General features: G+C 39.7%; 1 protein-coding gene across 7 annotated transcripts; it reads right to left on the bottom strand.

Annotated features, from left to right (window-relative positions):
- Positions 1–1,004: 1,004 nt before the first annotated feature.
- ATXN3 (ataxin 3) lies at positions 1,005–26,990 on the bottom strand. Of its 7 annotated transcripts, none has more exons than XM_078383734.1 (12): positions 25,746–25,832; positions 19,516–19,680; positions 18,419–18,460; positions 17,878–17,983; positions 12,558–12,643; positions 11,986–12,052; positions 9,459–9,546; positions 9,084–9,216; positions 7,226–7,401; positions 5,952–6,075; positions 5,181–5,251; positions 1,005–4,115 (listed from the first exon to the last, which is right to left on the bottom strand). In XM_078383734.1, the coding sequence occupies exons 4-12, from the start codon at positions 17,890–17,892 to the stop codon at positions 4,021–4,023; spliced, it is 855 nt and encodes a 284-aa protein (XP_078239860.1). In that variant the 5' UTR covers positions 17,893–17,983; positions 18,419–18,460; positions 19,516–19,680; positions 25,746–25,832; the 3' UTR covers positions 1,005–4,020. The 7 variants fall into 7 exon arrangements, with proteins under 7 accessions (XP_078239860.1, XP_078239859.1, XP_020657856.2 ...); XM_078383733.1 differs by having other exon boundaries at positions 18,419–18,463; XM_020802197.3 differs by lacking the exon at positions 17,878–17,983 and having other exon boundaries at positions 25,746–26,990.
- Between the last annotated feature and the right edge of the window lie 421 nt (positions 26,991–27,411).

The following is a 27,411-nucleotide window of genomic DNA, read 5'->3' on the forward strand; positions in this document are numbered from 1 at the left end:
AGGTGGCACAATTTTTAAAATTTGCTTTGCTTGTTTCTGCCTGACATATTTTTCAAGCACTCTTAAAGCTAGTTTTTGCACATCTGCCTCAAGATATCTTGTTCTAGGTAAAAGTCACAAAAATACATCGTATAGCATCAATTCTGTAAGGCGTACTTAAATTTTAACCACATATTATTGTGAGCAAGAGGAAATAAATGAGAGTGAGCCATCCCCTCAAACATCTGAGAAAAAGGAAAAAGATGGAGAAGTTAAGAAAGGAGAAATAACCGGATTACAAAGATGAAAGGGTTAAAGGCTGGAAAAGAGTGGGAGGAGTCAAGGGAAACAGGCCTAAAGGAGGTGGATGTGTTCCTAACATCAGAAGGAGGGAAAGGAATCAGGGGAGATGAAAAAGGTGGCAGTTCGGGAAGAGGAATGGATAGGAGGAGGAGCGGAACCAAGGGTGTTCCAAATACCACAGAAAGGGATAGATTGGGAGAAAGAAGATTGTGAAGAGACAGAGAGAAAGAGTGAACAAAACCCATTACTGAAGGATTAAGTCCTGAAGAATGGGCAGTTTTAGTATACCCGCAGGGGCGAGGTCCCTGGAAGAGGGTGACTCAGCCAGGACCACTTCAGCCACACGAGAAGGGAAAATGGGCATGTCACCCCTGTTGCGGGACAATCTGTATGATACAGAGTGGGTGCCCGAGAAGACCCACAGACCAGGAACGCTTCAGCCAGTCCTTCCGTTGGAGATACATATGAGAACACATTACCCCTGTTGTGTACATCTGTTGATGTTGATTCTAATGATCCAGTTGAAGCTGTGATTGATAAACCTAATATTTGTGTTAATAAAGAATTGTTCAAAGAATCTCCTGTTGTTTCCCACCCAAATCAGGGAACTGCCAAACACTTACAAAGAACCCGATCACAATTATCTTTAGATAATATGGAAATGGGGTTTTGTTTTTCCCCATTTTGGTATATTATACATAGGCAAGTATGGAAAAGAAAACTGATATGCCAAATATTTATTTAATACTTGGTTATCTGCATCCCAGTACAAATATCTTTGAAAGAAATGTTCCTAAATTCATCCACATCCAGTTTGTCCAGAAGAACACCATTTATTGGAAAAGTACAAAGAAAAATAAAATAAAATTATGATTTATACAGACTGATATTTCATTTCATGCTTTATATGAATCCCTTTGCATGTTTAAATTCAAGTAATAGCTTAAAATCAACACAAAATAAATCCAGATAGCTCTATGTAACTAATGCCACAGTCGTTATAAAATCAGTGACTGTGCGTTAAGTTTGGCAAGCTAATGTCCTGCTGTTAAAAAATCAAGTAGGGCACATAGTGTTGCCTTAAGTTTAAGAAAATGATAGAACTAGAAACATTTTTTTAACATAATAGTCATTTTAGGGCCAAAATCCATTGCCTGTACTTCACAGTGATCAACTAAACATGGAACATGCAAATACTCCTGTATCTCTAACCAAGCCATCTAAAGAACACTATTGTAAACAAACACCATCAAAATCCAAGTGTTCTTTTTAATATTGTATTACAGTATTCCCTATTGTACCATATACTTCCACAGTTATTTGTCATTCAGTATCTAGGGGTGACACATCAATATAGCACAATATAGGTTTCACTTTTTTTTTCTGGAGTGTTAGGCAAATGCCTAAGAATAGTTTGAACACTGTGAATATCCCAAACCAGTACAGTATACCAATAAGACATATATGTAAACAGAATGTATGCTCAAAGCACCATTTACAAAATATTAAAACTGTTTTCGTCACATAGAATGCCCAGTTTGGTCATTCTATCATAGTAATCTTTTATATCAAAAGTATAACTCAACAGGAAAAAAAGCTCAGCATTTGCTCCCTATATTTCCTCAGTCACAGAAACATTGACAGAAAAAGAAAGTAAGGTGCATGAATGAAGGCCATTCATGAAAAGCTGCAATATTCTTACAGGCAGGAAACATTCATTAATATCTGATAGCACACATACTCACACATGTTCATTTATCAATATCCATTCTTAACATACAGGTAAACATGCAGGGTTCATTTCAGATTACCAGGTATGCACATCAAGAATGTGGCACTGATGTCATGAAATGTTTTCTTATCTTTTTGCTCCTAGACAGCTTGAAATTCTGGGATTTGTGCCATAGCTCAGTAGTAGAGCACATGCTTTGCATGCAGAAAATCCCAGGTTTAATCCCAGACATCTCCAGTTGTGAGATACTGTAACTCAGGTAACAACTAGTTACAACACCTGTTTTAGACCTTGGTGAGCTGCTCCTAAATCAGAGACTGTACTGGATCAATGATCTGATTCAATGGCTGACGTCCACTAGTGGAACTTATAATGCATCAGCTACAGTGTTTGTTTTGGAAATTAAAAAATTCTAATCCCACCCCTGACAAAGGTCCTGAGGCTTCCTTGGGATCAGTTTCTACATAGAAAAGCTGTTGGCAGTTGCAGAACTGGGAGTGTGGGTGGGCAGGTGGGCTTTAATGTCTTAAAATCACCATTGCCAGTAAAACTATACTGGAATACTGGTAATTTTAGTAGTATTTAGTTGTACTTTTAAAGATTTCCCCACCTTGTCCCACCAATATAAGGCAGCTTCATATTTTCATCCAGACAAATTTAATACTTATACAAATACTTGAACTAAGAGAGAATGTAAAACAAAGGATAAGTTATTGTAAAACAGAAAATAAATTAGGGTAAGTGTTCATCAATTATATCCCTACAATTTCTAATTTGAGTTATTTAACAAATTTCCAGGTGATCATTCAGTGTTTGTGGTGTTTGTGCTGGAATAGACCATGGAGTTCAGACTGCATAACATTCAGTACAGAGTACACATAAATAATTTTGTTTCCTTCTCTTCTAAAAAAGGAAAAACCTAGCATTATCTTTATGGTTTAAAAATAGCTTTTAAGTAAAATCCAAGGTGGGGGTTGTCAGCCTGTGTATTTCTTACAATGCTAAAGACAACATGAAGCTCACCTGACTAAATTTAGAATTAAAGGGCCTTTTCTATTTTGTATAAAGTAATAATATTAAATTTTACCCGTTAAATGTTTTCATATTTGATAGGACAGAAAATACAAGTAACATTCTATTTACAGCTTAACTTGAACACTTTTCAATAGGAAGTGGCAAGTTATATTGATTTAATCTTAAACTGGTTATAATACAGAAGATATGTTTGGAGTACCCTGAAACATGTATTTGAGTCTATAGCTCAGTGAGTGAAGTACAGTATATTGCTGAGCGAGAGCTTGAGAGATCAGTTCCCCACTCTGCATCCCAGAAGAGTCTGTGTGATCTTGGGCAAGCTGCACAGTTCCAACTGCACCTTCCCCAGCTTGGTGCTCTCTAGATGTTTTCAACATTAACTGACTGAGAAGAAATGAATTATAAATCAATTTTGAGTATTTGCTACCGAGAACACTCAAAAAGGGTCACCATAATTCAGAATTGACCTGACAGCACGCAATTATCAATTATGAACTTTCTGGCATCATACAATCTTGATAGCTTATTTGCAAGGGACTTCAGTGTAACTGGGTATCAGTGATTGATCTTGCTCTGAAGAAACCAAGAGGAACACAACATCACAACTAAACAGGGCTCTAGCCCCATAAACTGATCTGTCAATGTATCTCAAACTCACCCTGCACATCTGTGGGTTGGGAAGCACTAGATTAACGTTTTATGACACAGTGGTATTCCTTGATCACATGAAGCAACTCTACCAACCTGATTAGAACTAGTCATCATGTAGTTAAAAATAAAATCTTTAAGCAATAATATTTCATTTGTGTTATATGCAGATTTGTCTTTTTATTCTGAACCTCAGATCTGTAAAATTTTAGGGCTATATCCTGCTCTGTACACATCAGTGAAATGAACCCTACTTTTATATCATCCACTCAGAATTAATACAAGATTTAGTGTTAACATAAAAATAAAAATAGGAATTTGTGTCATTTCTTTTCTTCTGCATTCACACAGTTTGTAACAGTTTCCAATGACATATTCATGGCTGCTTGAAGCATATCGTCTTCACTCATATCACCTCCTGGCAGAAAACAAAACAAAATAGCTGAGGGTCTAAAATGCAGCTCTGAAAAGCAGAAAATGGCTCACTTAAGATGATAAAAACTTTATAAACCATGAATTATGAAATCAGAAATGAGCAGTGGGATCAAGCTCTATTTCCCCTCCCTTTCCCTTATTGTGAGTTGCCTTTGGTGCAGAGATTATGGCTTGTATTAATCTTGCTTAAATGTTCTGTTAAGAAGCTAGAGAAAAAAACTAACAAAGCTTTTACCAATCATCTAAACTGATAGCATGTAGATGTTACTGAACACTTTATGCTTCTTACGTTTCTTTAGCATGTACCCAATAGGGTTTCAGTATTACTTCTAGAATAGGTAACACAACCTCCTCAAAACTGGTGCCCTTCAGATGTGGTCTCAAAAATACCTCATCATCCCCAACTGGCATTGGCTGGGGATGATGGGACTTGCTGTCTAGCACATAGAGACATAAACAGGAATCACTGAAGACAAAAGATAAGTTAGGTAAGTAAGAATTACATAAGATGGTTTCAGGAAGGCACTGCTGTACTCTGAATGGGTAAGAAAAACATATGCAGGGAACACACACTTCTCTTGGAGACAGAACAATATGAGGAGCAAGTGGACTATCATTTGTTTTCCACAACCGTAAACATTTATCAAATCAATTTACTGGTACTTAGATAGAAAAATCTTTGAACTGAAGCTGCTGATAGGAAGAGGCACACCTTCAGATATTATTCATGCTTTATGACTACACTTTAATGACACCTGTAGATCAATCTGGATACCATTTCCAAAGATTCATCTTCCCCAACCTGGTGCCCTCCAGATGTCTTCAACTGTAATTCCCATCATTCCCAGCCACTGGCAATGCTAGATGAGAGTGAAGGAACCTTTACTCCAAAACATCTGAAGACCATTAGTTTAGGAAATGCTGCTCTAGAGTGTTTCTTGACTGAATGACTGGAATGAGGGCTAGAAATAAGTACCACGGAGGTTGCACATAAAAGAAACAACTGTGGACAGAATAGCAGGTTACTATATTCATTTTAAAGTAGTACCTGGATCAGTGACCAGAGCATTTGAACTTGTAGCTGGTGCATTGTGCAATTCTGGATTCTGAACTTGTTGTCTAAAAGGATGAAATAGTGAAGAATAATTTGAAAAGGCATCCAAATACCCAGTTTAATTTTCATTACTATCATTCTTAGTGAATCAGAGATTCTTAGTGTCTAATTCCATCTTAGTGTTAGCTTGCTCACTTCCTTCTTTTCAACACTAGAACAATTACTATGTTAAAATTAGAAACCTGTGAGTTAACAGTGTGGTTAGCTATAGCAGTGTGCTATTCATAGGTCACATCCATACATTGAAGGAGAGCTTTACAGACAGCATGAGCTGCCATAAGGACCACTAAGTGGGATCTAGGACAAATCAAGCTTGAATTCTCAGTGGAAGTTATAACAACTAAAATGAGACTATTGTATTACAGAGAGATTATGAGAAAACAAGACAAGACTCACTGGAAAAGCTTATAATACTAAGTTGAATACAAGGATTCTTCAGGAAAAGAGAAAGATCTATGATAAGATAGAACAACTCAATAAAGAAAGCCACATCCTTTAGTTTCAAGGCTTTCCTTAGTTGTCAGACAGCAGGACTGTTAATAACAGGAACGTTCAGTGATCATTAACTTGTAGGCTAGCCCTTAAGACAGAAGTGATTTGATGGCACATGATAATAGAGTCTGATATTAGTTAATGTGACATTCTGTTATTGAAAGGCTTCTAAGACTGTTTCCCACAAATTCTACTTTACATGGTCTATATTACTTGTCAAAATAAGCCTGTCTTCTTCGTCGCAGCTCTTCTGATGAAAGACATTCAGACTGGCTTGTAGTAGATGAGTTTGGAGTGTTCGATGTGCAAGAGTCTGAAAAGCCACTCCGAGGACCTCCTAAAATTAATATATGCACAAATATCATTACTGGGAAAGACTGAGTTAATTTAATTTATTTACAGTGGTGCCTTGCTTAACTATTTTAATTGATTCCAAAAAAATCATCGCTATGGGAAAACATCGCTAAGTGAAACACGGTTTCCCATTAAAATGCATTGAAAACCGGATAATCCATTCCAATAGGAACGAATTGCCATCCTTAAGCGAAAATTGCCATAGGAAACATCGCTAAGCGAAACGCGGTTCCCCAACTGAAATGCATTGAAACCTATTCAATGCATCTCAATGGGGGGCGAAAAATTCAACAACAAATTAAAAAAGAGTTGGAACAAAGTCAAATTAGTTTAACAAAGGGTTTATTAAGTGCACTTATGATTCCAAGCATTCTAAACATTTTAAAAACATTTTTAAACATTTAAAAAACAGCCAACATGAGGCTGTCAAAACCATCGAAACAGGGGGACCCAAACTTTCATCGCTATGCGAAGCATGGTCCCAAACATCGCTATGTGAAAATCGCCCATAGGGAACATCGTTAAACAGAGCGCAAGATCGCTCTGAAGAAGTCATCGCTAAGCAAATTCATCGTTAAACGAAGCGCTCGTTAAGCGAGGCACCACTGTATTTACTATTTTCTACTAAAATAACCAAGGTAGTTTGGATTCAGATATATTTGGAATACCCAAATATGGCATTATTTGGTGAGTTATAAATATTTCTGAATCCAAATGCATAATGGAAAATAGGAAGAGAAACACAATTATACATATTGTGATGTCTGCTTCTGATTAGCTGTTTTCCTCGTGCCGTTATACATGTTTGTGCAAAGGACAGCTCACAGGGCAACTTGCTTTTGGAAACACCCTTGCATATGCACTATTTATTTATTTATTTATTTATTTGATTGATTGATTGATTGATTGATTTATATACCACCCATTTGGCAGCCAAGGCCACTCTAGCCAGTTTACAACAAGTAACAAAAAACAACAAAATAATTAATAGCAACATTAATACACAGGGGTGAAAATCAAAAATTATAAAGATTTCCCAGCAAGATTCTGGTCCCGTGTATCCTGCCTGTTGTATAGCGCCCTGAAATTGAATTCAATGAAATAAAAATGTTTTAAATAAAGTAACATTTTACCCTGCATACTAAGTTGAATGGCTCTACGGAGATCAGCTTCTTCATCTTCCATATCAATTTCCTGTCTGCTGAGTGCAAGAGCTTTTTGGAAATTTTCTTCATCTTCATCTAACATGCCAGTACCATCAAAAGGATGGTTAGCATCTACTACTTGTTCCAAATCTGGTTTTTGTACCCTTGAGATTAGAAAGGTAGAGAGGATCATTTCATTATAACATGAAATACAAAGACATTTTATTGTATCTTAAGAAACCAAAAGAAAAACCTTTATACAAAATACTATTTTAAAATCTACATTATTATTTCAAAATTTCAAATAAAACTCTCAAAAGGCACTTTAAAAAGCAATAAGAATTTTAAAAAATTAAAATTCAGTTAATCATGAGACAGTTAATCATGCTATTTTGCACACAGAATGTTAAAGTCTGAATCCAGTTGGTAGACTCACTGGATCAACTGATTTAGTTACTCAGCAAATGATCCAACAGGTATATTTTAGTTAGAGCTAATAAGTGGATTTACACCTAAGCATTTCTCTCATCTCAAGAATTTGGGGAAGTGAAAAGCCCTTTTCTCCAAGTTAGGTAGGACCGTCTCACCACTATTAAATTATCCTGCACCCTGATATACTGCATTAAGCAAACACAATGTTATGCAATGAATTTTCTTACAAATTACAAATAAAATAATTTATATCACCCAATGTGAAGAAAACACACTCAGCAGCACACAAACCAAACAAGAGAACACACAACTCACTAACAAATCAGAAAACATAAAAACCATTATCAGATATAAAAGGCATGAAGTTAGCATACACTGAGTGATAATTGTGTGTTACAATTTAGCATTTAATAGTCAGATTTCTATTGGTGTTTGCATAGGTTTTGTGTAACTTAATGCAACTAATTGTGGCTAACTGATGAGGTGCCAGGGCACATCTTGGTTGCATACCTGGTCATGCTCATGATTGTGCAACTAAGATGCCCGTCAGCAACTTGTCAACTAGCTACATCAAGTTACGCTACCACCGAGAGGATTCAAGCCAAAATATCACACGGAATAATGCTTTAATATATCACCTATTGTATGCTCATTTACCTTCACACCTGCTGAGTTTCCATGTTTTATGCTTTATTAGAGGGTTGCATTATTCTGTCTTCTGGATTGCCTATTCTAGTATTTCTGCTTTGTTTGGTGTAACCTGGTACTTTGTGATTAACTGCCCAATATGTGTGAAGCTTTCCTGTTCTGGGGACCTGCAAATCAGAAAGGTAAAATTGCTAAACTATACCAATTTAAAATACAGAATAGGGTGGGGATGAATGTCATATTCAGAGGATTCAGTAAAGGTGCAAAAAGCAGAAACATCAGAAAAATCAGTGGGATCATGGATGGGCCCTGACAGTCCCTTTCACTTGGAACTCTTGTTATGTAAACAAGGGTTTCTGTACAAAATACTTTTGCTCTCTTCCCTTAATGCACTGTACAAACATAACACAAAACCTACTTCATATTTTATACATCTTCTATTGGTCTTGTACAGCTTTCATTTTACTAGTGTGATTTGCCATCCCAGCATCCCAGTGTGTGTGGAAACATTATTGACTACAGCCAAGCATATGGGAACCAAGACAAGCACATGTGGACTCTAAAATGGCAACAATGGGGGTTGAAAAGCACATCTTTAGTCCATACAAGGCAGTCAGGTAGACAAAAGAGAAGCAAAAGGAATGAAGACAGGAAGGTGTTCAAAATTGTTTTAAGTAGTTGTTCATTCCTACTTGTATTCATAATTCAAAAGTTACTCGTAACAGACACTGACATTTATCATAATACAAATTTTTATTTACCTTACCTCTGATCTTTTGATTGCGGTGTCTCCTCTCCGATTAACTTTGGCCGCTGCATCTGCTGTACTCTAATCATTTGCAGCAGCTGATCAGCCTCACAATCTGGTAAATCACCCTTTACAACAAATATTGAATAACCTGAGGAAAGTAAGAGCACATGGCAAAAATATTGTCTTTCAGTAATTATGATGAATGTGAACAGGGTGAGAGGTGGTTATGGATACATAAGAAATTGTTTGTTTTCCCTACACTTAAGTAATGACAACTTAATTTCACTGGCTTGTTTGTAAATCTGAAGAGGATAACTTCTAGGAAATTAATGACTAGCTTTACTCTCTTGTTCTCAAGTTAGCAGTTAAATATCTGAAAGTTAACATTACCTTCCTGTTGTAACTGGGCCAGGAAAAGTGCAAGGTAAGTATCAGATATTAATTCTGGACCCGTCAAGAGAGAGTTCAAGTTGAACCACTGTAATTTCAAAAACAGATTTCAAAATAACATAGTTAATAAGGAATATAATCACTAATCTGTTTCTTTACACGACAAACCCCAATATGTTCTCTAAATAATTGATGTATGATATATATTATCACTTTAAGGCACAAAGCAAGTACACTTCTCCCTTGAATTGCATTGGTCTGAGCAGCATGGTTTTGGTTATATGTTTTTTAAAAATAAATAAATAAACAAATATTTAAATAAATAAATATTCAATAAATAATTATTTAATACTGTTCCCCCCCTTCCCGAAAATAAGACAGGGTCTTATATTAATTTTTTGCTCCAAAGTGCAGTAGGGCTTATTATGGGGGGGATTTTTTTTTCATGTACAACAATCTACATTTATTTAAATACAGTCATATCATCTTCTGGTTGCTGCACAGTGGTGGAGGGCGGGGTTTCACTTAACTGGGGCTTATTTTGGGGGTAGGGCTTATATTACGAGCATCCTGAAAAATCATACTAGGGCTTATTTTCAGATTAGGCCTTATTTTTGGGGAAACAGGGTAAATTGTTTCTGGCTACCAAGAACAAGAGGCATAAATTCAACACCAAAGGCATTAAAGTGGTCTACCTGCCTCCAAACACAATATTTTTAATTCAGCCTCTAGATAGGGGGTCATAAGGACCTTTAAGGCTCATTGCACACAGTACTGTATGGAGAAGATTGCCAATACTATGGAAGAGGATACCGATAGAGAAAACTTCTCTCTCTCCCTCCCTCTTTCTCTGTTTTAATTTGTTATGCTTTGTAGTTATGTTGTGGGAGGTGTAAAAGTTATGCACAGATTTTGAACTACATGGGGGTTTGGTGCCACTAACTCCAGTGCTATTGAAGGGAGAAGTGTAATCAAGTATTGGTTACTTTGTCCTATTTTACTAACTATGTGAAACAGCAGGATTTCTTTGCCCAACTAAAAAGCAAAGCGTGCTGCTTATATACCACCCCATATCGCTTCAAGCACTCAATGGGCGGTTTACAACTTTGTTATGCAGGCTATACATTGCAACTAAGCAACCTAAATAGTCAATATCTGAACAGATGTGATCCCGTGCTATTCAAGTAGTCCCTCAGGAGGTCAAACTTTCTGATCTTTTCAGTCATCCACAAAGTCTTTGAGGAAACTGAAGTGGAAGCTTTGGCTTTTAGTCTTTATGAAAAACACACAGGCTGAGATCAGAGGAAGACTCAAGCATGCATGGGAGAGAAATACCAAACTGCTAGATTTTAGTACAATAGGACCTCTGTATATGTGGGGGATTGGTTCCAAGCCACCCCTCAGATGCTGAAAACTACAGATAATAGTGAGTGCTATACATAGCATAGTAAAAAAAAAAAAAAAATCAGAAAAGAAAAAAAAGTTAAAAGAAAAAAATCCAAAATTCATGATGTATTACCAGAACTCCCCACTAGAGGAAGTAAGAGGCCATGCTATGTGTTATTCAACAGAAGAATGACGACCAGTTCTGATAAATACATTGTGAAAATACATATTTCTAGTTGCTTGTTCTTTTAATATTTTTTCAGACCACGGATAAGTGAAACCAAGATACTGATCCCACGGATACAAGGTTCCTACTTTACTGCTGTTTCCATTGCTAAGGAGATCAGCTGATTTAACAAGAGATGAACTGCTACACCAGGAAGAAGTCTGACTTCTCTCTAATACATTTTGGGAGCAGGGGTTGGTTGAAACTCTACTTTTCTGGGTAGACAATCCAAGCAGGAATCAGCTATAGAAGCCACTTTACCAAGTAATTTTCTGGCATGTAGACATGATGCCAAAACAATCCCAGTTTATGGCATAAAAAGATAGAGAAAACAGCATACAGTCAAAGTGTGAGAAGTTAAGCAAGGGATGGGGGCAAAAAACAAAGACAAGGAGCAGCAGTAATACTTCAGGCAGCAAAACTCAGGCTGCTGTTGATCACTGTCTCTCCACCTGATCTAATACATAGTGTTATTCTGGGGATAAAATAAAAATTGGGATGGTTGGCTCTGAGCTTCTTTTGAGGAAAAACAGATTATAAATATAATTAGCAATTAAACAGCTCATATCTAGGATTTCCAAAAATCTGACTCAACATCCCAGTGAGGATGAAGTGTCTGGACTTAAGGCTTTGTCATTTGTTTAAAACGGCTTCTAACATAAAGAATAATTAGCAAGATATAGCCATCATGCCACTTTTTTCCTATTTTAACATTTTCTTTTTCCTTGCTAAAGTGGAATTACCTCCAAGGCTAGCTATTAACATCTTCCTATTATTTATTTCATTCAAACAGTGAAAGATGTTTAATTATACTCTTAAGCTTTCAAATACACAATCCAACATCTGGTCTCAAAGCCTTATGATACCTAAGTTTGAATCTGATTCTTAAGCAAGAAAATAGAGAGGATGTATCACCTGTTTTCCTAATTTTCGCACTGTAAACCAGTGTTCTTTATAGTTACAAATAAAAGATCTTTCATTTCTGAAAGAAGAAAAACACAAAGCAAAGTCATAATTAAACATTATTTCATATTTAAGGGATGGGTCTTTTGCTATCATTAAGAACAGCAATTTTTCTATTTTAAAAACAGCTTTGCAAAGCTAAAATCTAGATTATTTGGTAACTTGTTGTTTTGAGAGTTAAAAGCATTCTAATACCATTCTTCTGGAATTAAATTTACCAATATGTCTATTTACATACACAAACACACACACACATGTTGTAAAGCAAATGTGATGCCACATAACCACTGAAGGTCAGCATTCTGTGATGCCACAGATACTGAGATGTCATGAAGGCTCAGAGGATAAATGGATACGCGAAGCCACAACAATATGAAAAAGAAAATGCTGAGGGGATAAAAGTTGAACTTGAGACAGCAATTTTCAAAAGGAGCTCTTTGAGGGAAATGATAGGATTTTTCCTGTTTGTATTATCAATAATTTTGTTTACTAATGGAAGCAGGGAGCTAAAAAGAAAGTCTTACATAGGGTCGATCCCGAGCCTCTGATATTCTGGGCTGTTGAAGAGGATCAGTTCTAAACCCCAAACTTTCAAGGCATTGCTTATAACCTGTCGAAAAACAGCACTTTTAATGAGACGAACCAGCCAGTGATAAAAGTTAAGCAATGCAACCATTTTAGCCATTACAAAAACAAATATATTGTTTTCACAAAACAGGGACTCAAAAATATATCTAAGGTTCATGAAAACAAAACAATTGGGGGTGAAAAAATTCAAAAGTCAACCTTCATGAATCTACATTCAGCAGACCACATGCATAACATATTTAAAGGTGAACAACAAATACACAGTTTGACCAAGATATTCCCCAAAGGCACGTAACTCCTGAATTGGTGTTAGAAGAAGCTGTAGAACTATTACTTCCTTTTACCTCAGGAAAGAAGACACTGCATAGCTGAGAGCCCTTTTTTACATTTGCTGGCAGCCTGAGGGCTACATCTCAAAGGCCATGTAGCTAAAGGGAAAGAAGATGGCCCAAATAATCATTATTGTATTTTAATTTTTATAATGCAGTGGTTATGCATGTTAGAAGTTGCAAAAGTGTGTTTTTTAAAACTGAAAATTGCCCTCTGTACCCTGTAATGGCCGTCTTTTTGTAAAATATATTTTTTTAAAAATTAAAAAGACATAGACTCCTCAAAACATGACTACCTTACTTATCCTATACGTTTAAACTGTATATCCGCAAACTAGTGTTATTTGCTTAATTCATTTAGAAACAGGACTACAAACTCTTTCAGCATAAGGTAAAGTTTTGACTTTCACCTTAAGAAACCACTAAATAATCATGCTGTAAGTAGGTGAAGATATTCACTCAAGTGATTTACCTTTCTGAAAATGGATGAGGCCTATGCACATTTTTTTAATCTCTAAGGTTTTCTGTAAATTTTTGGATGTATGTTGATCCTTCAGTTTAGTTTGTAACACATGGGTTAATGTTACATTTTCTAGTACAGTGGTGCCTCGCATTACGACGTTAATTCGTTCCAGCAAAATCGCTGTAGAACGAAAACGTCGTAAAGTGATTTTAAAAAGCCCATAGAAACGCATTAAAACCCGATTAATGCGTTCCTATGGGCTGGAAACTCACCGTCCAGCGAAGATCCTCCATAGCGCGGCCATTTTCGCTGTCTGTGCAACGAGGAATCCGTCCCAGAACACAGTGGACGGCCATTTTGTTTACCTGGCGGCCATTTTGAAACCACGATCAGCTGTTAAAAAATCATCGCTTTGCGAGAATCGGTTCCCAAAGCAGGGAACCGATCATCGCAAAGCGAAATTCCCCCATAGGGAACATCATTTTGCAATCGCTTTTGGGATCGCAAAAACATCGACGTCAAGCGGTTTCATCATTAAACGGGGCGCCCGTCTTGCAGGGCACCACTGTACTTCATTTACAGCTGTGTTAAGAGAAAAGATAACTGGGAAATTAGAGAGGCAGTCTCTAACTTCAGACATATGCTGTGTAGAAGACAGCAAAGTAGAATCTCAAATGAAAAGCTTCCAGTTCCAAGAATTTCTATTTTCTAGCAATATACAGTATATCACAGAAGTGACTACACCCCTCACATTTCATAAAGATTTTAGTACAATGATGCCTCGCTAGATGAATGTCTCGTGGCACGAAAAACTCGCTAGACAAATGGGTTTTTGTGCCTTGCAAGACTATCGTTCCTATGGCCATTTTCCACAAGACGAATGTTGCAGTTTTATTTTTAATTTGTGTGTGTGTGTGTGTTTTGTCCAGCACCATTTTTGAAGATCGCGCCCTTTCCCCCTGCTTCAGTAAGGCTCCAAAAGGAAAAGGGGGGGAAGCCTTTTTCCATTCAGAGCCTTACCGAAGGCAAGGGGAAACGGCCCAATCTTCAAAAATGGTGCTGGGCTAGCCTCTAAAAGCGCCGCTCACTGGCTTTGGGGGTCCCCTGGGGCTTACCTTGCACCATCCCAGGACTCACGGGGGTCTCTCTGTGCGGCGATGGGTGCTTGCAGAGGTTTGCCCAGCACCATTTTTGAAGTTCCCGCCCTTTCCCCGTCTTCGGCAAGCCTCGGAAGGTAAAAAAAAAAAAAAGAAAGCATTTTTACCTTCCGGTTGCGGGGCATCCCTGACAGTGTTCCGATAGTGCAGAGAAAGCCATCGGAACACTGGCAGGGGTGCCCCACAACTGCGCACGCCAGCTTCAGAGCACTTCAGAGGCTTTTCCTGCACCATCTGAGGACTGGTGGGGGACTTCCAAAGCCAGCGATCGCAGCAAGGCGAACCCTCCCGCCAGTCCTCCAATGGTGCTTCCCCAGCTCCCTACCCGGTAAGTGACTTTAAAAAAAATTTCCCCATAGGAACACATTAATTAGATCTCAATGCTTTCCTATGGGAAAACGCGCCTCACAAGACGAATTTTTCGCAAGATGGCATTGACTGTTCCATATGGCACCTTATGGTAATTAACTATCCGAGGATATGAAAAAAAGAATTGTTGCTCCACATAAAGATGGGCTAGGCGAGTGGTCCCCAACCTTTTCCCAATTGCAGACTGGTTGGGGGTGGGGTCCGTGTGCGTGGGGGCATGGCACGGTTGTGTGGAGAAGTGGTGCGCTCATGTGTGACGCACTCATGCAGGGGCATGGCATGCTCGCTCATATGCGCAGGGCACTTGCTCGTGGGGGGCGCTCATGGGGAGCAGGACATCTGTGTTTGCGGCCCACTCCTGCCTAGGCCACGGACTGTTGCCAGGTCATGGACCAGAGGTTGGGGGGCCTTGGCCTAGACTATGAGAAGAGTGTCAAAACCCTGAAACTGAACAGCAGCACAGTGGCCAAGACTATACAGCGGTTTAACACAACAGGTTCCACTCAGAACAGGCCTCACCATGGTTGACCAAAGAGGCTGAGTGCCTGTGCTCAGCATCATATTCAGAGGTTGGCTTTGGGAAATAAATGTATAAGTGCTGCCAGCATTGCTGCATAGGTTGAAGCAGTGGGGGGGGGGGTCAGCCTGTCAGTGCTCAGACCATATGCTGCACACTGCATCAAAATGGTCTCCAGGGCTGTCATCCCAGAAGGAAGCCTCTTTTAAAGATGATGCACAAGAAAGCCCGCATAGTTTGTTGCAAACAAGCAGACTAAGGACATGGATTTCTAGAACCATGTCCTGTGGTCTGATTAGACAAAAATAAACTTATTTGGCTTAGATGGTGTCAAGCATGTGTGGCGGCAACCAGGTGAGGAGTACAAAGAAGTGTGTTGTGCCTACAGTCAAGCATGGTGGTGGGAGTGTCATGGTTTGGGGCTGCATTAGTGCTGCTGGCACTGGTGAACTACAGTTCATTGAGGGAACCATGAATGCCAACATGTCCTGTGACATACTGAAGCAGAGCATGATCCCCTCCCTTTGGAGACTGGGCTGCAGAGCAGTATTCCAACATGATAACGACCCGAAACACACCTCCAAAACAACCACTGCCTTGCTAAAGAAGCTGAGGGTAAAGGTGATGGACTGGCCAGGCATGTCTCCAGACCTAAACCCTATTGAGCATCTATGGGGCATCCTGAAATGGAAGGTGGTGTGCAAGGTCTCTAACATGCACCAGCTGTGATGTCATCATGGAGGAGTGGAAGAGGACCCCAGTGGCAACCAGTGAAGCTCTGGTAAACTCTATGCCCAAGAGGGTTAAGGCAGTGCTGGAAAATAATGGTGGCCACAAAAAATTGACACTTTGTGCCCAACTTGGACATTGTCACTTAGGGGTGTGCTCACTTTTGTTGCCAGTGGTTCAGACATTAATGGCTGTGTGTTGCGTTATTTTGAGGGGCCAGCACATTTACACTGTTATACAAGCTGTATACTCACTGCTTCACATTGTAGCCGTGTCATTTCTTCAGTGTTGTCACATGAAAAGATATACTAAAATATTTATAAAATGTGAGAGGGTGTACTCACTTATGTGATATACCATAGGTCTGCACTGCACAATAACTTGTTCCATTAATTGTACACTGATTGATGTTTCCTACAAAAGTTATTCATACACCATATATGTAGGGATCAGGAGAATTTGGCTCTAATTGTTTCTTGCAAGGTATGTGACACATTTTATATCTAAAGAAGAGCCTACAGTAAGAACCAAATAACTGCAACAGTATGATTCTTTCATAGTTCTAAAGGATCAGGCTCTAATGGGGTGCTCTAGCTCAGTGGTTCTTAACGTGGGCGATAATGCCCCCCAGGGGGCGATTTCATTTTTCAGGGGGGCGGTTGAATGAAAAGGGGCAGCGTGGGGGCATTGGAGCAGAAGGGGGGCGGTAGGGGGGCACTGGAGCAAGCCACACCTGTGAAGATGGCTGCAGCCTTTTTACAGTGTGCATGAATATATATTTTCCTCCAATCTTAATTTAGTTTCAGAGTTTTCATCTTGAAATTTTTAGTTCCTGCATTGTGGTTTGTTTTTATGCCCTTTTAATATTTCTTTTTGCATCTTAAAATTCCCTTGCAACTAAATCATTAAATGTTACTTTTGGGGGGCATTTCATTTTCTTGCAATTGAATTTTGTTTTCAGGGGTCATTGGATTTAAGTGTCTTAAATAAATAAATAAATAAATAAATAAATAAATAAATAAATAAATAAATAAATAAATAAGATATCATCACCGTAGGGAGGGGGGCGATGATAACTTCCTCAATGGCTCAAGGGGGCGTTTCTTTCAAAAAGGTTAAGAACCACTGCTCTAGCTGACAAAATATCTTATCTCCATGAAATCAGAAATGATGTGATCCCCCACCACTTTGCAGCCATCTATATACTCCCAAAATCTTCACTAAAGGGAAACTCTTTGTAACTGGATTTAGAGAGGCAAAGAGGTCATGGTTTGGTGCAGAAGAAACTAAAATAACATTATTTCAGACCCAACTGCATGCCATCCACCCTTTACATGCTTGATTCACAAAAACATATATATATATTCCCTCAATACACACACACACACATATACACACACACACACACACACACACACACACACACACACACACACACACACACACACACACACACACACACACACACACCCCAATTCTTTATGCACATGCCCTGTGCAGTGTAGAACCCATCCCGTATATTTATAGATTTTCAATTGCACCATACAGAAAAACTGAGGAAGATTTCCATTGCATACAATACTTTAAACTCACATGCTGGTCTATTCATCAAGAACAGGATTTAAACAAATTTTTCTATACATGTGCAAATAAAGCAAAGCTGTAAAACTGTATATTTTAAGGGTTACATACTATGTGCTTCTCCATTCTGGAAGGCAAATATAAACAAACTCCTATCCATAATTATATAGAAGTCTTCTGCTTTCAATGAAATCTCCTTACAAACTGCCAGTAATAACTGTAACAAGACGGGAGAAATTCGAAGTTGTATAAAAAAACATGGATATGTTCCATGTACATTTTTGGAATGTAAAAATCAATTTCAAAATAGCCATTTTGTCCAAATGTTTCCAAAACATCAATAAATGCTGTAAATGCTGATTGTATCAACTCTTACTAAAATACACTAAATTTACAAACTGTTAAACCTGATGGTTTTTGTGGGTTTTTCAGGCTCTTTGGCCATGTTCTGAAAGTTGTTCTTCCTAACGTTTCTGCAGTCTGTGGCCGTCATCTTCAGAGGACACAGAGACTGGCGAAACATTAGGAAGAACAACTTTCAGAAACATAGGCAAAGAGCCCGAAAAACCCACAACAGCCATCAGATCCCAGCCATGAACGCCTTCGAGAATACAATGTTAAACCTGAATTGATTTTTCCAAAGAATACTTACTTGAATTGAGAAGAAGCCACTGTCGTCCATGTTCCCAGAAGGCTGCTATGCAAAAGAGAATGGAACAAAATGACATTATTTATTTATTTATTTATTTAATTTAATTTAATTTATATGCCGCCCACTCTACCCAAAGGTCTCTGGGTGGCTTACAACAATTAAAATTCAATACAATAAAATATAAAATGATTAAAATACAATTAAAATACGATTAAAATACAATTAAAATTGCCACCATCAAGACCCATAGTTAATGTTACTTCAATTAAAAGCCTTCTGGAACAGGAAGGTTTTGACCTGGCCCCGAAATATCATCAGTGACAGCGCCAGACCAATTTCAGTATTCACATTACTAGAACATTTTCTAAGAACTCAAGAGCAATGAGTAAGTCATGCCCATCTGCAACAATTCACATACTCCAATACACACTTATAACTCACAAGCCATCCTAGCAATAGAAATTTAAAAAAAAAAGGAACTAGATGGAAATAGGTTTTGAACTATTTTTCTTAGGAGAATATACTTTTAGAAACTGTAATGAAGCCTTAGGAGAAATGCAGAAGAAATATTTCTGGACTCCAGGACACTAGGAGGAAAACTCTTATTTTTAAAATGAAAAACTGACATTTTGGAAAAACTGAGGTATCTGCTGTAGTTTGCTGCTTTTAAACAACACAATTTCTTTAATAGTTTCTCTGCTGGATTTCTTCATTTGTAGGCACTGTCTCTTGCCTCAAATTTTCCAGACTGTTACACTTTAAGTACAGTGGTGCCCCGCATAGCGAGGTTAATCCGTTCCAGATTAACCTTCGCTATGCGAAAACATCGCTGTACAGGGCAGGAAAAGCGAGTGCGGCGATTGGGGCAGCTCCGTATAGCGATCCCCAAAAAGGGATCGCTATACGGATTTTTCGTTATACGGTGTGCTCGTTAAGCGAGGCACCACTGTATAGTAATTTGTGTTAATAAATGTTAAAAAGGATATATTCATATAAAGGCATATTGAACTAATGTGTATTTTCCTTAATTGGAGCTTTTTTGACATGTAAATTTATGTCGGACAAGATGGCATATACACAATCTGAAGAGCTTTTACCTGTAAAAAAGTCCTGTACTCTTCACTAGAAAGTCCTCCCTCTGCCATCCTCATTCTCTCCTCTTCATCCAGCTGTTGTGCAATTAAAGATAGTTCTACTGGACTAAAATACTCTCCTTGCAGTAGGTTATTCAAACAGTGCTGGGCACACAGGGAACCTTCTTGCTAATAAATGTAAACAACAAAACATAGAATACTACTATAAGCATTTCCAGGCCTCATAATGGTTTAATTGCTTGAATGCTACGTTTTCAAAAACAGGAGAAGCAAGTCCATTACTTCTATTTCAGATTTTCTATTGCTTCTGTGTTTTTCCAGATTTTGAGTCTCAATATCCACACTCTGCAGCAATGTACATAGATATACAGAGATACATTAAACATTCTCTTCCTGATTGATTCAGTAACTTTTAAGCCTCTGATTTTATTTATTTACAGTAGGAATCATGTATTCAAAGGACCAATATCTGTGGTTTCACTTATCCGCAGTCTAAAAATGTTAAAAGAAAAAAAAACAGAAACATGTTTCCATGATGCAGTTACCAGAACTAACTACTAGAGTGAGCCAAAGACTATGCTCTTTTTGGGTTTGCTATTATCTGTGGCTTTTGGCATCCACATAGGGAGTGGGGGGGCTTGGAACCAATCCCCCATTGATTCTGAGGTTTTATTGTATTTATTTTATAGTCCTTTTCTCTCTAGCATTCAAATTGGTGAGCAATATTAAAATCAAATAAAACAAGATTAAAATTACAAACAAAAATACCCCAATAAAGGCAGCATTTTTGTAACAACATAAGCATATCTCACAGGAACATAACTGAACATGGCTACATGGGTAATCATGAATGGAAATAAGCATACTCATAGTAGTAACATGGGGAAGCCTGTGTTTATGGAAATAAACACAGCTTCCCTCCCTCTTCTGCCAGTCAAGAAAATACAGTAAAATTTTATTTCTTGTTCCCTCCAAAATAACAAGTAAAGAAAGAATCCTTGGTTTGTTTTTGCTGTCTTTTTTGGGTTTGCTAAAAGGGAACAAACCAGAATCAGGAAGCTTGTCTAAACTGATATAAATTATTTCTTCCTTGTGAAAATCCCACAAAATCATGCTCCATTTGGAATGTCTTGCATCTTTGTATTATATTGGTTGAAGAGCAGGCTATAAAAATAGCTAACTTCGACATCATTTATGCCAAATACCAATTTATGTAGGGCTGCTACATAATATTTAAATAAAATATTTTCATCATCATCATCATCATCATCATCATCATCATCATCATCATTTACTATTACTATTACTATTACTATTACTATTACTATTACTATTACTTTTATTTATTTATTTATTTATTTATTTATTTATTTAATTTTATTTATATCCCACCTATCTGGTCGGGTCAGGACCACTCTAGGTGGCTAACAACATAAAATAATACAATAAATATATATAAAACAATTTTTACACAACTAGAGCATTAAACACGATGGAAGAAGCAGTAGGAAAAGGAAGAGAAGGGTGTCAGGAATTATCTGATGGGAAGGCCTGTCGACATCCAAGTTCTTAATTGATTCTTAAAAATACCCAGCGAGGGAGCCACCGCCGAGAAGGCCCAATTTCTTGTCTTTTCCTTCTGGGCTTCCCTCGGCGTTAGTCCCCTCAGCCTCACCTCATGGCTCGCACGAGTGACATGGGTAGATCTCGGTGGGAGTAGGCGTTCCGCCAAGTATTGAGGCCCTAAACCATTTAGGGCTTTATAGGTAAGCATCAACACTTTGAAGTCAATGTGGAATCGGATGGGCAGCCAATGCAGTGCGGCCAGAGTGGGTGAGATATGTTGGTATTTTTTCACTCCACTAAGTAATCTGGCCGCCGCATTCTGCACCACCTGTAGTTTCCGCAGCAACCTCAAAGGTAGCCCCATGTAGAGCGCATTACAGTGGTCTAATCTTGAGATTACGAGCGCATGTACCAAGCTAGTGAGCGCTCCAACATCAAGGTAGGACCGCAGCTGGGCTATTCACCTGAGGTGAAAAAAGGCGGAACGGACCACCTGATGACCCCACCCAGCGGCCTCATGTAGATGTTAAACAGCATTGGGGAGATAATCGACCCCTGTGGAACCCCACAATTGACACTCCACGGGGCCGAGACACTCTTCCCAAGGTGCACTCTCTGGGGGCGGTCCTCTAAGAAGGAATGGAGCCAGGCCAATGTCAGGCCACGTATTCCCAACTCAGAGAGCCTCCCCAGGAGGATACCATGGTCAATGGTATCAAAGGCTGCTGAGATATCGAGGAGGACCAGCAGGGACACTTTGCCCCTGTCGGCCTACCTCAATAGGTCATCACACAGGGCGACCAATGCCATTTCTGTACCATGGCGCAGCCTGAAGCCCGACTGAAATGGGTCCAGGGCATCTGTTTCATCCAAGAGCGCCTGAAGCTGATCGGCCACCACCCTGTGTCATGTTGATATGGGCTTAAATTTAGAACTCTAGAGAATAGGGTGTTGTGGCACAGAAGGCGAGACGGATACCCCACTCGCTGGAGAGCCGTCCCTCCCCCACAACAAGGATAAGGGGGTGAGACCCCAGCCAGCACAAGAACCTACGGCAGAAGCTCAGCAAGGGACAGAAACTGAGGAGCTGACCGAAGAGATACAGAGAGTAACGATGAGAGGTTCAGGAGGAAAACGCAGGAAAGGAGGGAAAAAGAGGCAGTTTGAGGCAGGCACAGGGAAGATAAAAAGGAGAAAGAGTCAGTTGCTGCTGGGTTGGGAGTGAGTGTGGATGGAGGATCCCTGGACGGGATTATGGGAGAGACTGAGAGTGCCTAAGGAGGAGGCAGATTACAGAAGGAGAAGAGCAATCCCCCCCTTAGACCCCGTTACTGGGGTGAAGCCGAGGTTAGAGAGTGGAGGAGAAGATTGAGAGAAGAGAAAGAGTGGAGAAAGGCTGGAATGGAGGACCCTGGGAGGATCAAGACTCTGAGAGACAAGCCCTGTGGAATGGCGATGGGGATGACAAGACTGTGCCCTTGCTGGAGGGTTCGATGGGGCAAACCATGAGAGAGTGGTACCCACCAATTTACCAGGACCATGGGATAATAGTTATGGTAACCCGTTCCTGCTAGACGACTGGAAGCCCCTTCCGGACCCACTGGCAGGGGGAGAAAAGACTCGCAATCATGCTATAGGTACATGTTTATTGTTAAATGAATCAATAAATCTTTCATATTTTTAAGATACTTTCCTACTTGAAGCAATGTACTAAAAAAATTCAAGATCACAACACTTCAAACAATAAAAAAGTGCCACCTGCAACAAGATGTAATATGTGTATTCCAATACTAATAACAGACTCACAACATGATGCAGGAAAGAACAATCAAAGTTTTCTAGGAAACAATTCATTAAAACAGGGGTGGGTGAAGTGCATTTTTGGAGTTCACCAATATTTTTCAAAAAAGCAACATTTTTGTACAAAAATTTGCACTCATTAATTTAGGCCAACAAAAGGCCCCAGAAGCCTGGTTTTCTGTTTAAGCCTTCCCAACACCAAACAAAACAAAAGGAAAATAAAAAACGAGAAGTATCCTTTTTCATTTCCTATTTGATTTGTTTTTCCTTTCAAAATGTTTGGTGTGAGCCATTTCCTTCTTTGCTACAGCTTGTGGTGGAGCCTAAGGGCTTGAATTTAGCTTCCAAACCCTCAGTCCTTGCCCACCTTACCCTAGGAGAAAAAGTTACAATGTTTGGAACTTTTTAATTCCATCAAAACTGATATATTATACACAATGTGAGAAAACAAATATGAAGAAGCGCTTTTCAATCCCTCATAATACTAAAAAACCCACAGTCATTCAGTGAAGCCAAATGAGCAGAGACAACCAACAGGAAATATTTCCTACCTTGAATAGTTAGCACTACTGTACTGAATTTGGTACCAACAAGATATTGTGACAGCTACTAACTTGGATAGCTTGAAAAGTAATTACAGGTAGTCAGTTTAGGAAAGATTGGTCTTTCTATGATTGTTGATCATGATGCAATATATTCAGTACCTTCAGTATCAGAGGTATTGTGCTTCTCCATATAGTTAAAGGGGAATGTGTAAGGACTATGCAGCTGTACAGTATTCATATCCTGCCTGTGAATTTCCTCTGGGCAGACATATGGCCAGTGAGGGGGAAAATGCTGAGCTATGCTCTGATACTATATAGCACACTTTTATGAATACAAGAAATTACTTTGGACCTAAATACCCCTATGCACAAGAACAAAGCACTTCTACACATATATGCATGGAACAGAAGTAACATAAGTTTGCTTCTTACACAGGACCAGAGGACATGCCAGACCAATCCTCTAAAACCTCTTTTTAGAAGGCACAATGAATTGCAGTGTTGAAGGCTTACATTATTCTGGTATGTGTCATTACTGTATACAACTGCTGGATAACTCAGTGGCTTACATCTATGGCTGCAGAGCCAGAGGCTGGAAGTTCAATTCCCCACTGAGCCTCCTTGAGAGGTGCTGAACTCAATGATCCATAGGGTCCTTTCCAGCTCTGCAGTTCAAAGGTTACTATTTGAAAAAAGTGTTTTACTTTTTGGCAGAGATTATTAGCTTCAATACACTGTTTATCACAGTACTAATAAACTGTCCCTCTCTCAAAATTTTGGTATGGAATTTGAATTTCAGGAATATTGATAGTTTCAGGGTAGAAAGGATATGAGGAATACCTAATTCTCCCATTTGACACAAATTATGTTGTCCAATATTTGATTAGAAAATTGTTATTTAAAATAATTATCTACCTCACTGGCTGGCTTTGCACAAATAACTACATTTCAATCTAGATGATACCCCAGATATTTGTGTTACGGAAAATGTGGCTGTATCACACAGTGAGCCATATGGCACTGTGAGCCACCTGTACAGCACTCTAAACTCTTTGGAGAAAGGACAAAATAAAACGTGATAAATTATTTCTGCCAAATTAACCACACTAATGGAAACTAGTAAAACTAATCAAAGCATATTAAACCAAATAGGATCTGCAGGATGGCCAATATATCACTGCCATAAAACCAACCAGAAATATGTTGCTTATTCCTAGAAGAAAGTATATGACAAAACAAAAGATATAAAAAGGGAACCAATGTGCCACCATGTTGCGTGCAAACTGAAACATCAGCTACAACAGATGCACAGCACACATTTAACAACTTATTTTAAAATAAAAGATCAGTCACAGCAATAGGGCAAGAAGAATTGTTTGCCACGGAAAAACTTGAGCCAAAATAATACAGCAACTGACTGCTACAGAGATACATTCTACACTCTACAGTGAACTGATGTAACTGTGTAACTGAACTAAATACCACCTGCCACAATATGACTGTGGCTAAAACCCTTTTCCTTAGCATAGGAGGTTGCCACTAGAGTAGGCTCACTGAACCAGTGGGGATTTGGTGAGTCAATTTCTCCAATTCAATGGGTCTACTCTAGTTGTGAAGTGACATTATGCCACCGGATTTCAGCCGGTGACTAAAAATATTTGGCAACGCAAGCGTCGCATCTTCCAGTTGAGCAAGCCCAGTCTCGTCGCCCACGTTGAAGCACCCACTTCCCTATTTTGAACTCGACCCTTCCGGCCAAGCCCTGGGGTTCAGGAGCAGCCCCCGGTTTCCCCGAAGCCCGGAACGACCCGAGTGGGAGGGAGGGAGGGAGGGAAAAGGCACAGCCGTCGCTCCCAGGCGACACTTCCGAGAACACACTTCCAAAGGGTGGGACGGCTGTGGGGCAGAGCTGGCTTTCGAAACGACCCCGAGTACACGACCTCACACGGCCGCTGAGGGAGGGGGGAACGTTTCCCAGCAGCACCGAGGGGGCTTCTCTGGTCAACCTGCTCGAAGCCTTCCCCGCCCCTCAGAGCCAGGGGGCCGCCTCCACGCCACAAAGGGGACGCACACACTTCGAGGAAGAGTCTTTCTGAGGCGTCCCGGGGCCCGAGCGAGGGAACCAAGCTCCAGGCTTCCCACCCTTCCCGCTGCCAAGCCCCCTTCGACTTCCTCGCTGCACAGGCGAGCCACCCGAGCCCAAGAGGCTTCCCTTCCTCGAGCCAGCTTCTCCCTTCACCCTTTTACCCTCTCCCTCCCCCACCTTCCCCTCCCTCAAACCGTCCCCCCCCTGCCGAAGTGGCGCCCGAGGCGCTCACTTACCCTCTCGTGAAAGATGGCCTCCATGTTTATTTGTCTCCCACCACCCACACCAAGCCTCCACAGCACCTGACCCGGATCCATCCAATCAAACCAGGCTCTTCGTCACAACCTGCGGCAGCCAATCCCCGTGGCGGCGTCCTGGGAAGCGAGTTAGTTTAGCGTCCCTGCGCGCAATCTATTTTAGGACCCCAACATACACGGGGTTCTCAGCGCTGCCGCTTCTGGTTCCGGTTACGAAGCCACCATGTGAGGGGCTAGGAAGGGAAAACCTCTAGAAATCAGAATGGGTGGGGGGGGAACATCCCCTGCCTTAGCAGAGTTCTGTCGAAAGTATAACTATTCTGCCCTGAGACGAATTCACTCCACCATTGGCTGCTACAGCAAACGTCGAAAAAGTCACTTTCAAAGTGTGTGACTACGCAAAAGCCTTTGACTGTGTGGACCACAGCAAACTATGGCAAGTCCTTAAAGAAATGGGAGTGCCTGATCACCTTATCTACCTCCTGGGAAACCTGTATGTGGGACAGGAAAAAACAGAACTGGATATGGAACAACTGACTTGTTCAAAATTGGGAAAGGAGTACGACAAGGCTGTATATTGTCTCCCTGCTTATTTAACTCATATGCAGAATACATCATCCGAAAGGTTGGACTGGATGAATCCCAAACAGGAGTTAAGATTGCCGGAAGAAATATCAACAATCTCAGATATGCAGATACCACTCTGATGGCACAAAGTGAGGAGGAATTAAAGAACCTCTTAATGAGGGTGAAAGAGGAGAGCGCAAAAAAGGGTCTGAAGCTGAACATAAAAAACTAAGATCATGGCCACTGGTCCCATCACCTCCTGGCAAATAGAAGGGGAAGATATGGAGGCAGTGACAGATTTCACCTTCTTGAGCGCCATGATTACTGCAGATGGTGACAGCAGCCACGAAGTCAAAAAGCCGGCTTCATGGGAGGAAAGTGATGACAAACCTAGACAGCATCTTAAAACGCAGAGACCCCACCTTGCTGACAAAGGTCTGCATAGTCAAAGCTATGGTTTTTCCAGTAGCGATGTATGGAAGTGAGAGCTGGACCATAAAGAAGGCTGACCGCCGAAAAATTGATGCTTTTGATTTGTGGTGCTGGAGGAGAGTCCCCTGGACTGCAAGAACAAACCTAAGAGTCGGACACAACATAACGACTAAACAACAACAAAACTCTCGCAATTGTAGTCCACAAACTAAATTTCTCATATTCTGCGTTAGAATAACTGTACCAAGATGTCTTTGTAAAAAATGCAATTGCACTATTGGTAAGGAGAGTGTCAAACAGTGATTACATTAAAAGCCAGCATTAACATGTGGTTAACTTTTTTTCTGTAACAGGTATAAGGTGCGAGAATTGAAATTTATATCTCTGCATTTCTTAAATCAGGATTGGGGAACCTTCTGTATATCCCAGCAGTTGATTTATTCAATTTAAAAATATTTTTACTCTGCCTTTCTTCTCAGAAAAGCACTCAAAGTGGTGTGTATAATTAAAAACACAATACTGTATTAAAATTTAAAAACAGTAAATTATTCAAATATTAAAGAAGTTCTGTATTAGTGATGGAACTGCAGCTTCCAAACCTGAAAGATTATGGGAGTTGCAGTCTGAAACATCTACAGTATCCAGC

This window comes from Pogona vitticeps, chromosome 1 (genome assembly GCF_051106095.1).
Source record: "Pogona vitticeps strain Pit_001003342236 chromosome 1, PviZW2.1, whole genome shotgun sequence".
In the NCBI taxonomy this organism is placed as follows: domain Eukaryota; kingdom Metazoa; phylum Chordata; class Lepidosauria; order Squamata; family Agamidae; genus Pogona; species Pogona vitticeps.

What these genes read in the sequence shown, in the direction of transcription:
- ATXN3 (XM_020802196.3), bottom strand. Translation starts at nt 25,826, where the DNA reads ATGGATCCGGGTCAGGTGCTGTGGAGGCTTGGTGTGGGTGGTGGGAGA. An exon ending in AGTACAGGACTTTTTTACAG is followed by an intron (nt 18,464 to 19,515) that starts GTAAAAGCTCTT and finishes TCTTTTGCATAG; the next exon opens with CAGCCTTCTGGGAACATGGA. An exon ending in GGCCCAGTTACAACAGGAAG is followed by an intron (nt 9,217 to 9,458) that starts GTAATGTTAACT and finishes TACTTTCCTCAG; the next exon opens with GTTATTCAATATTTGTTGTA.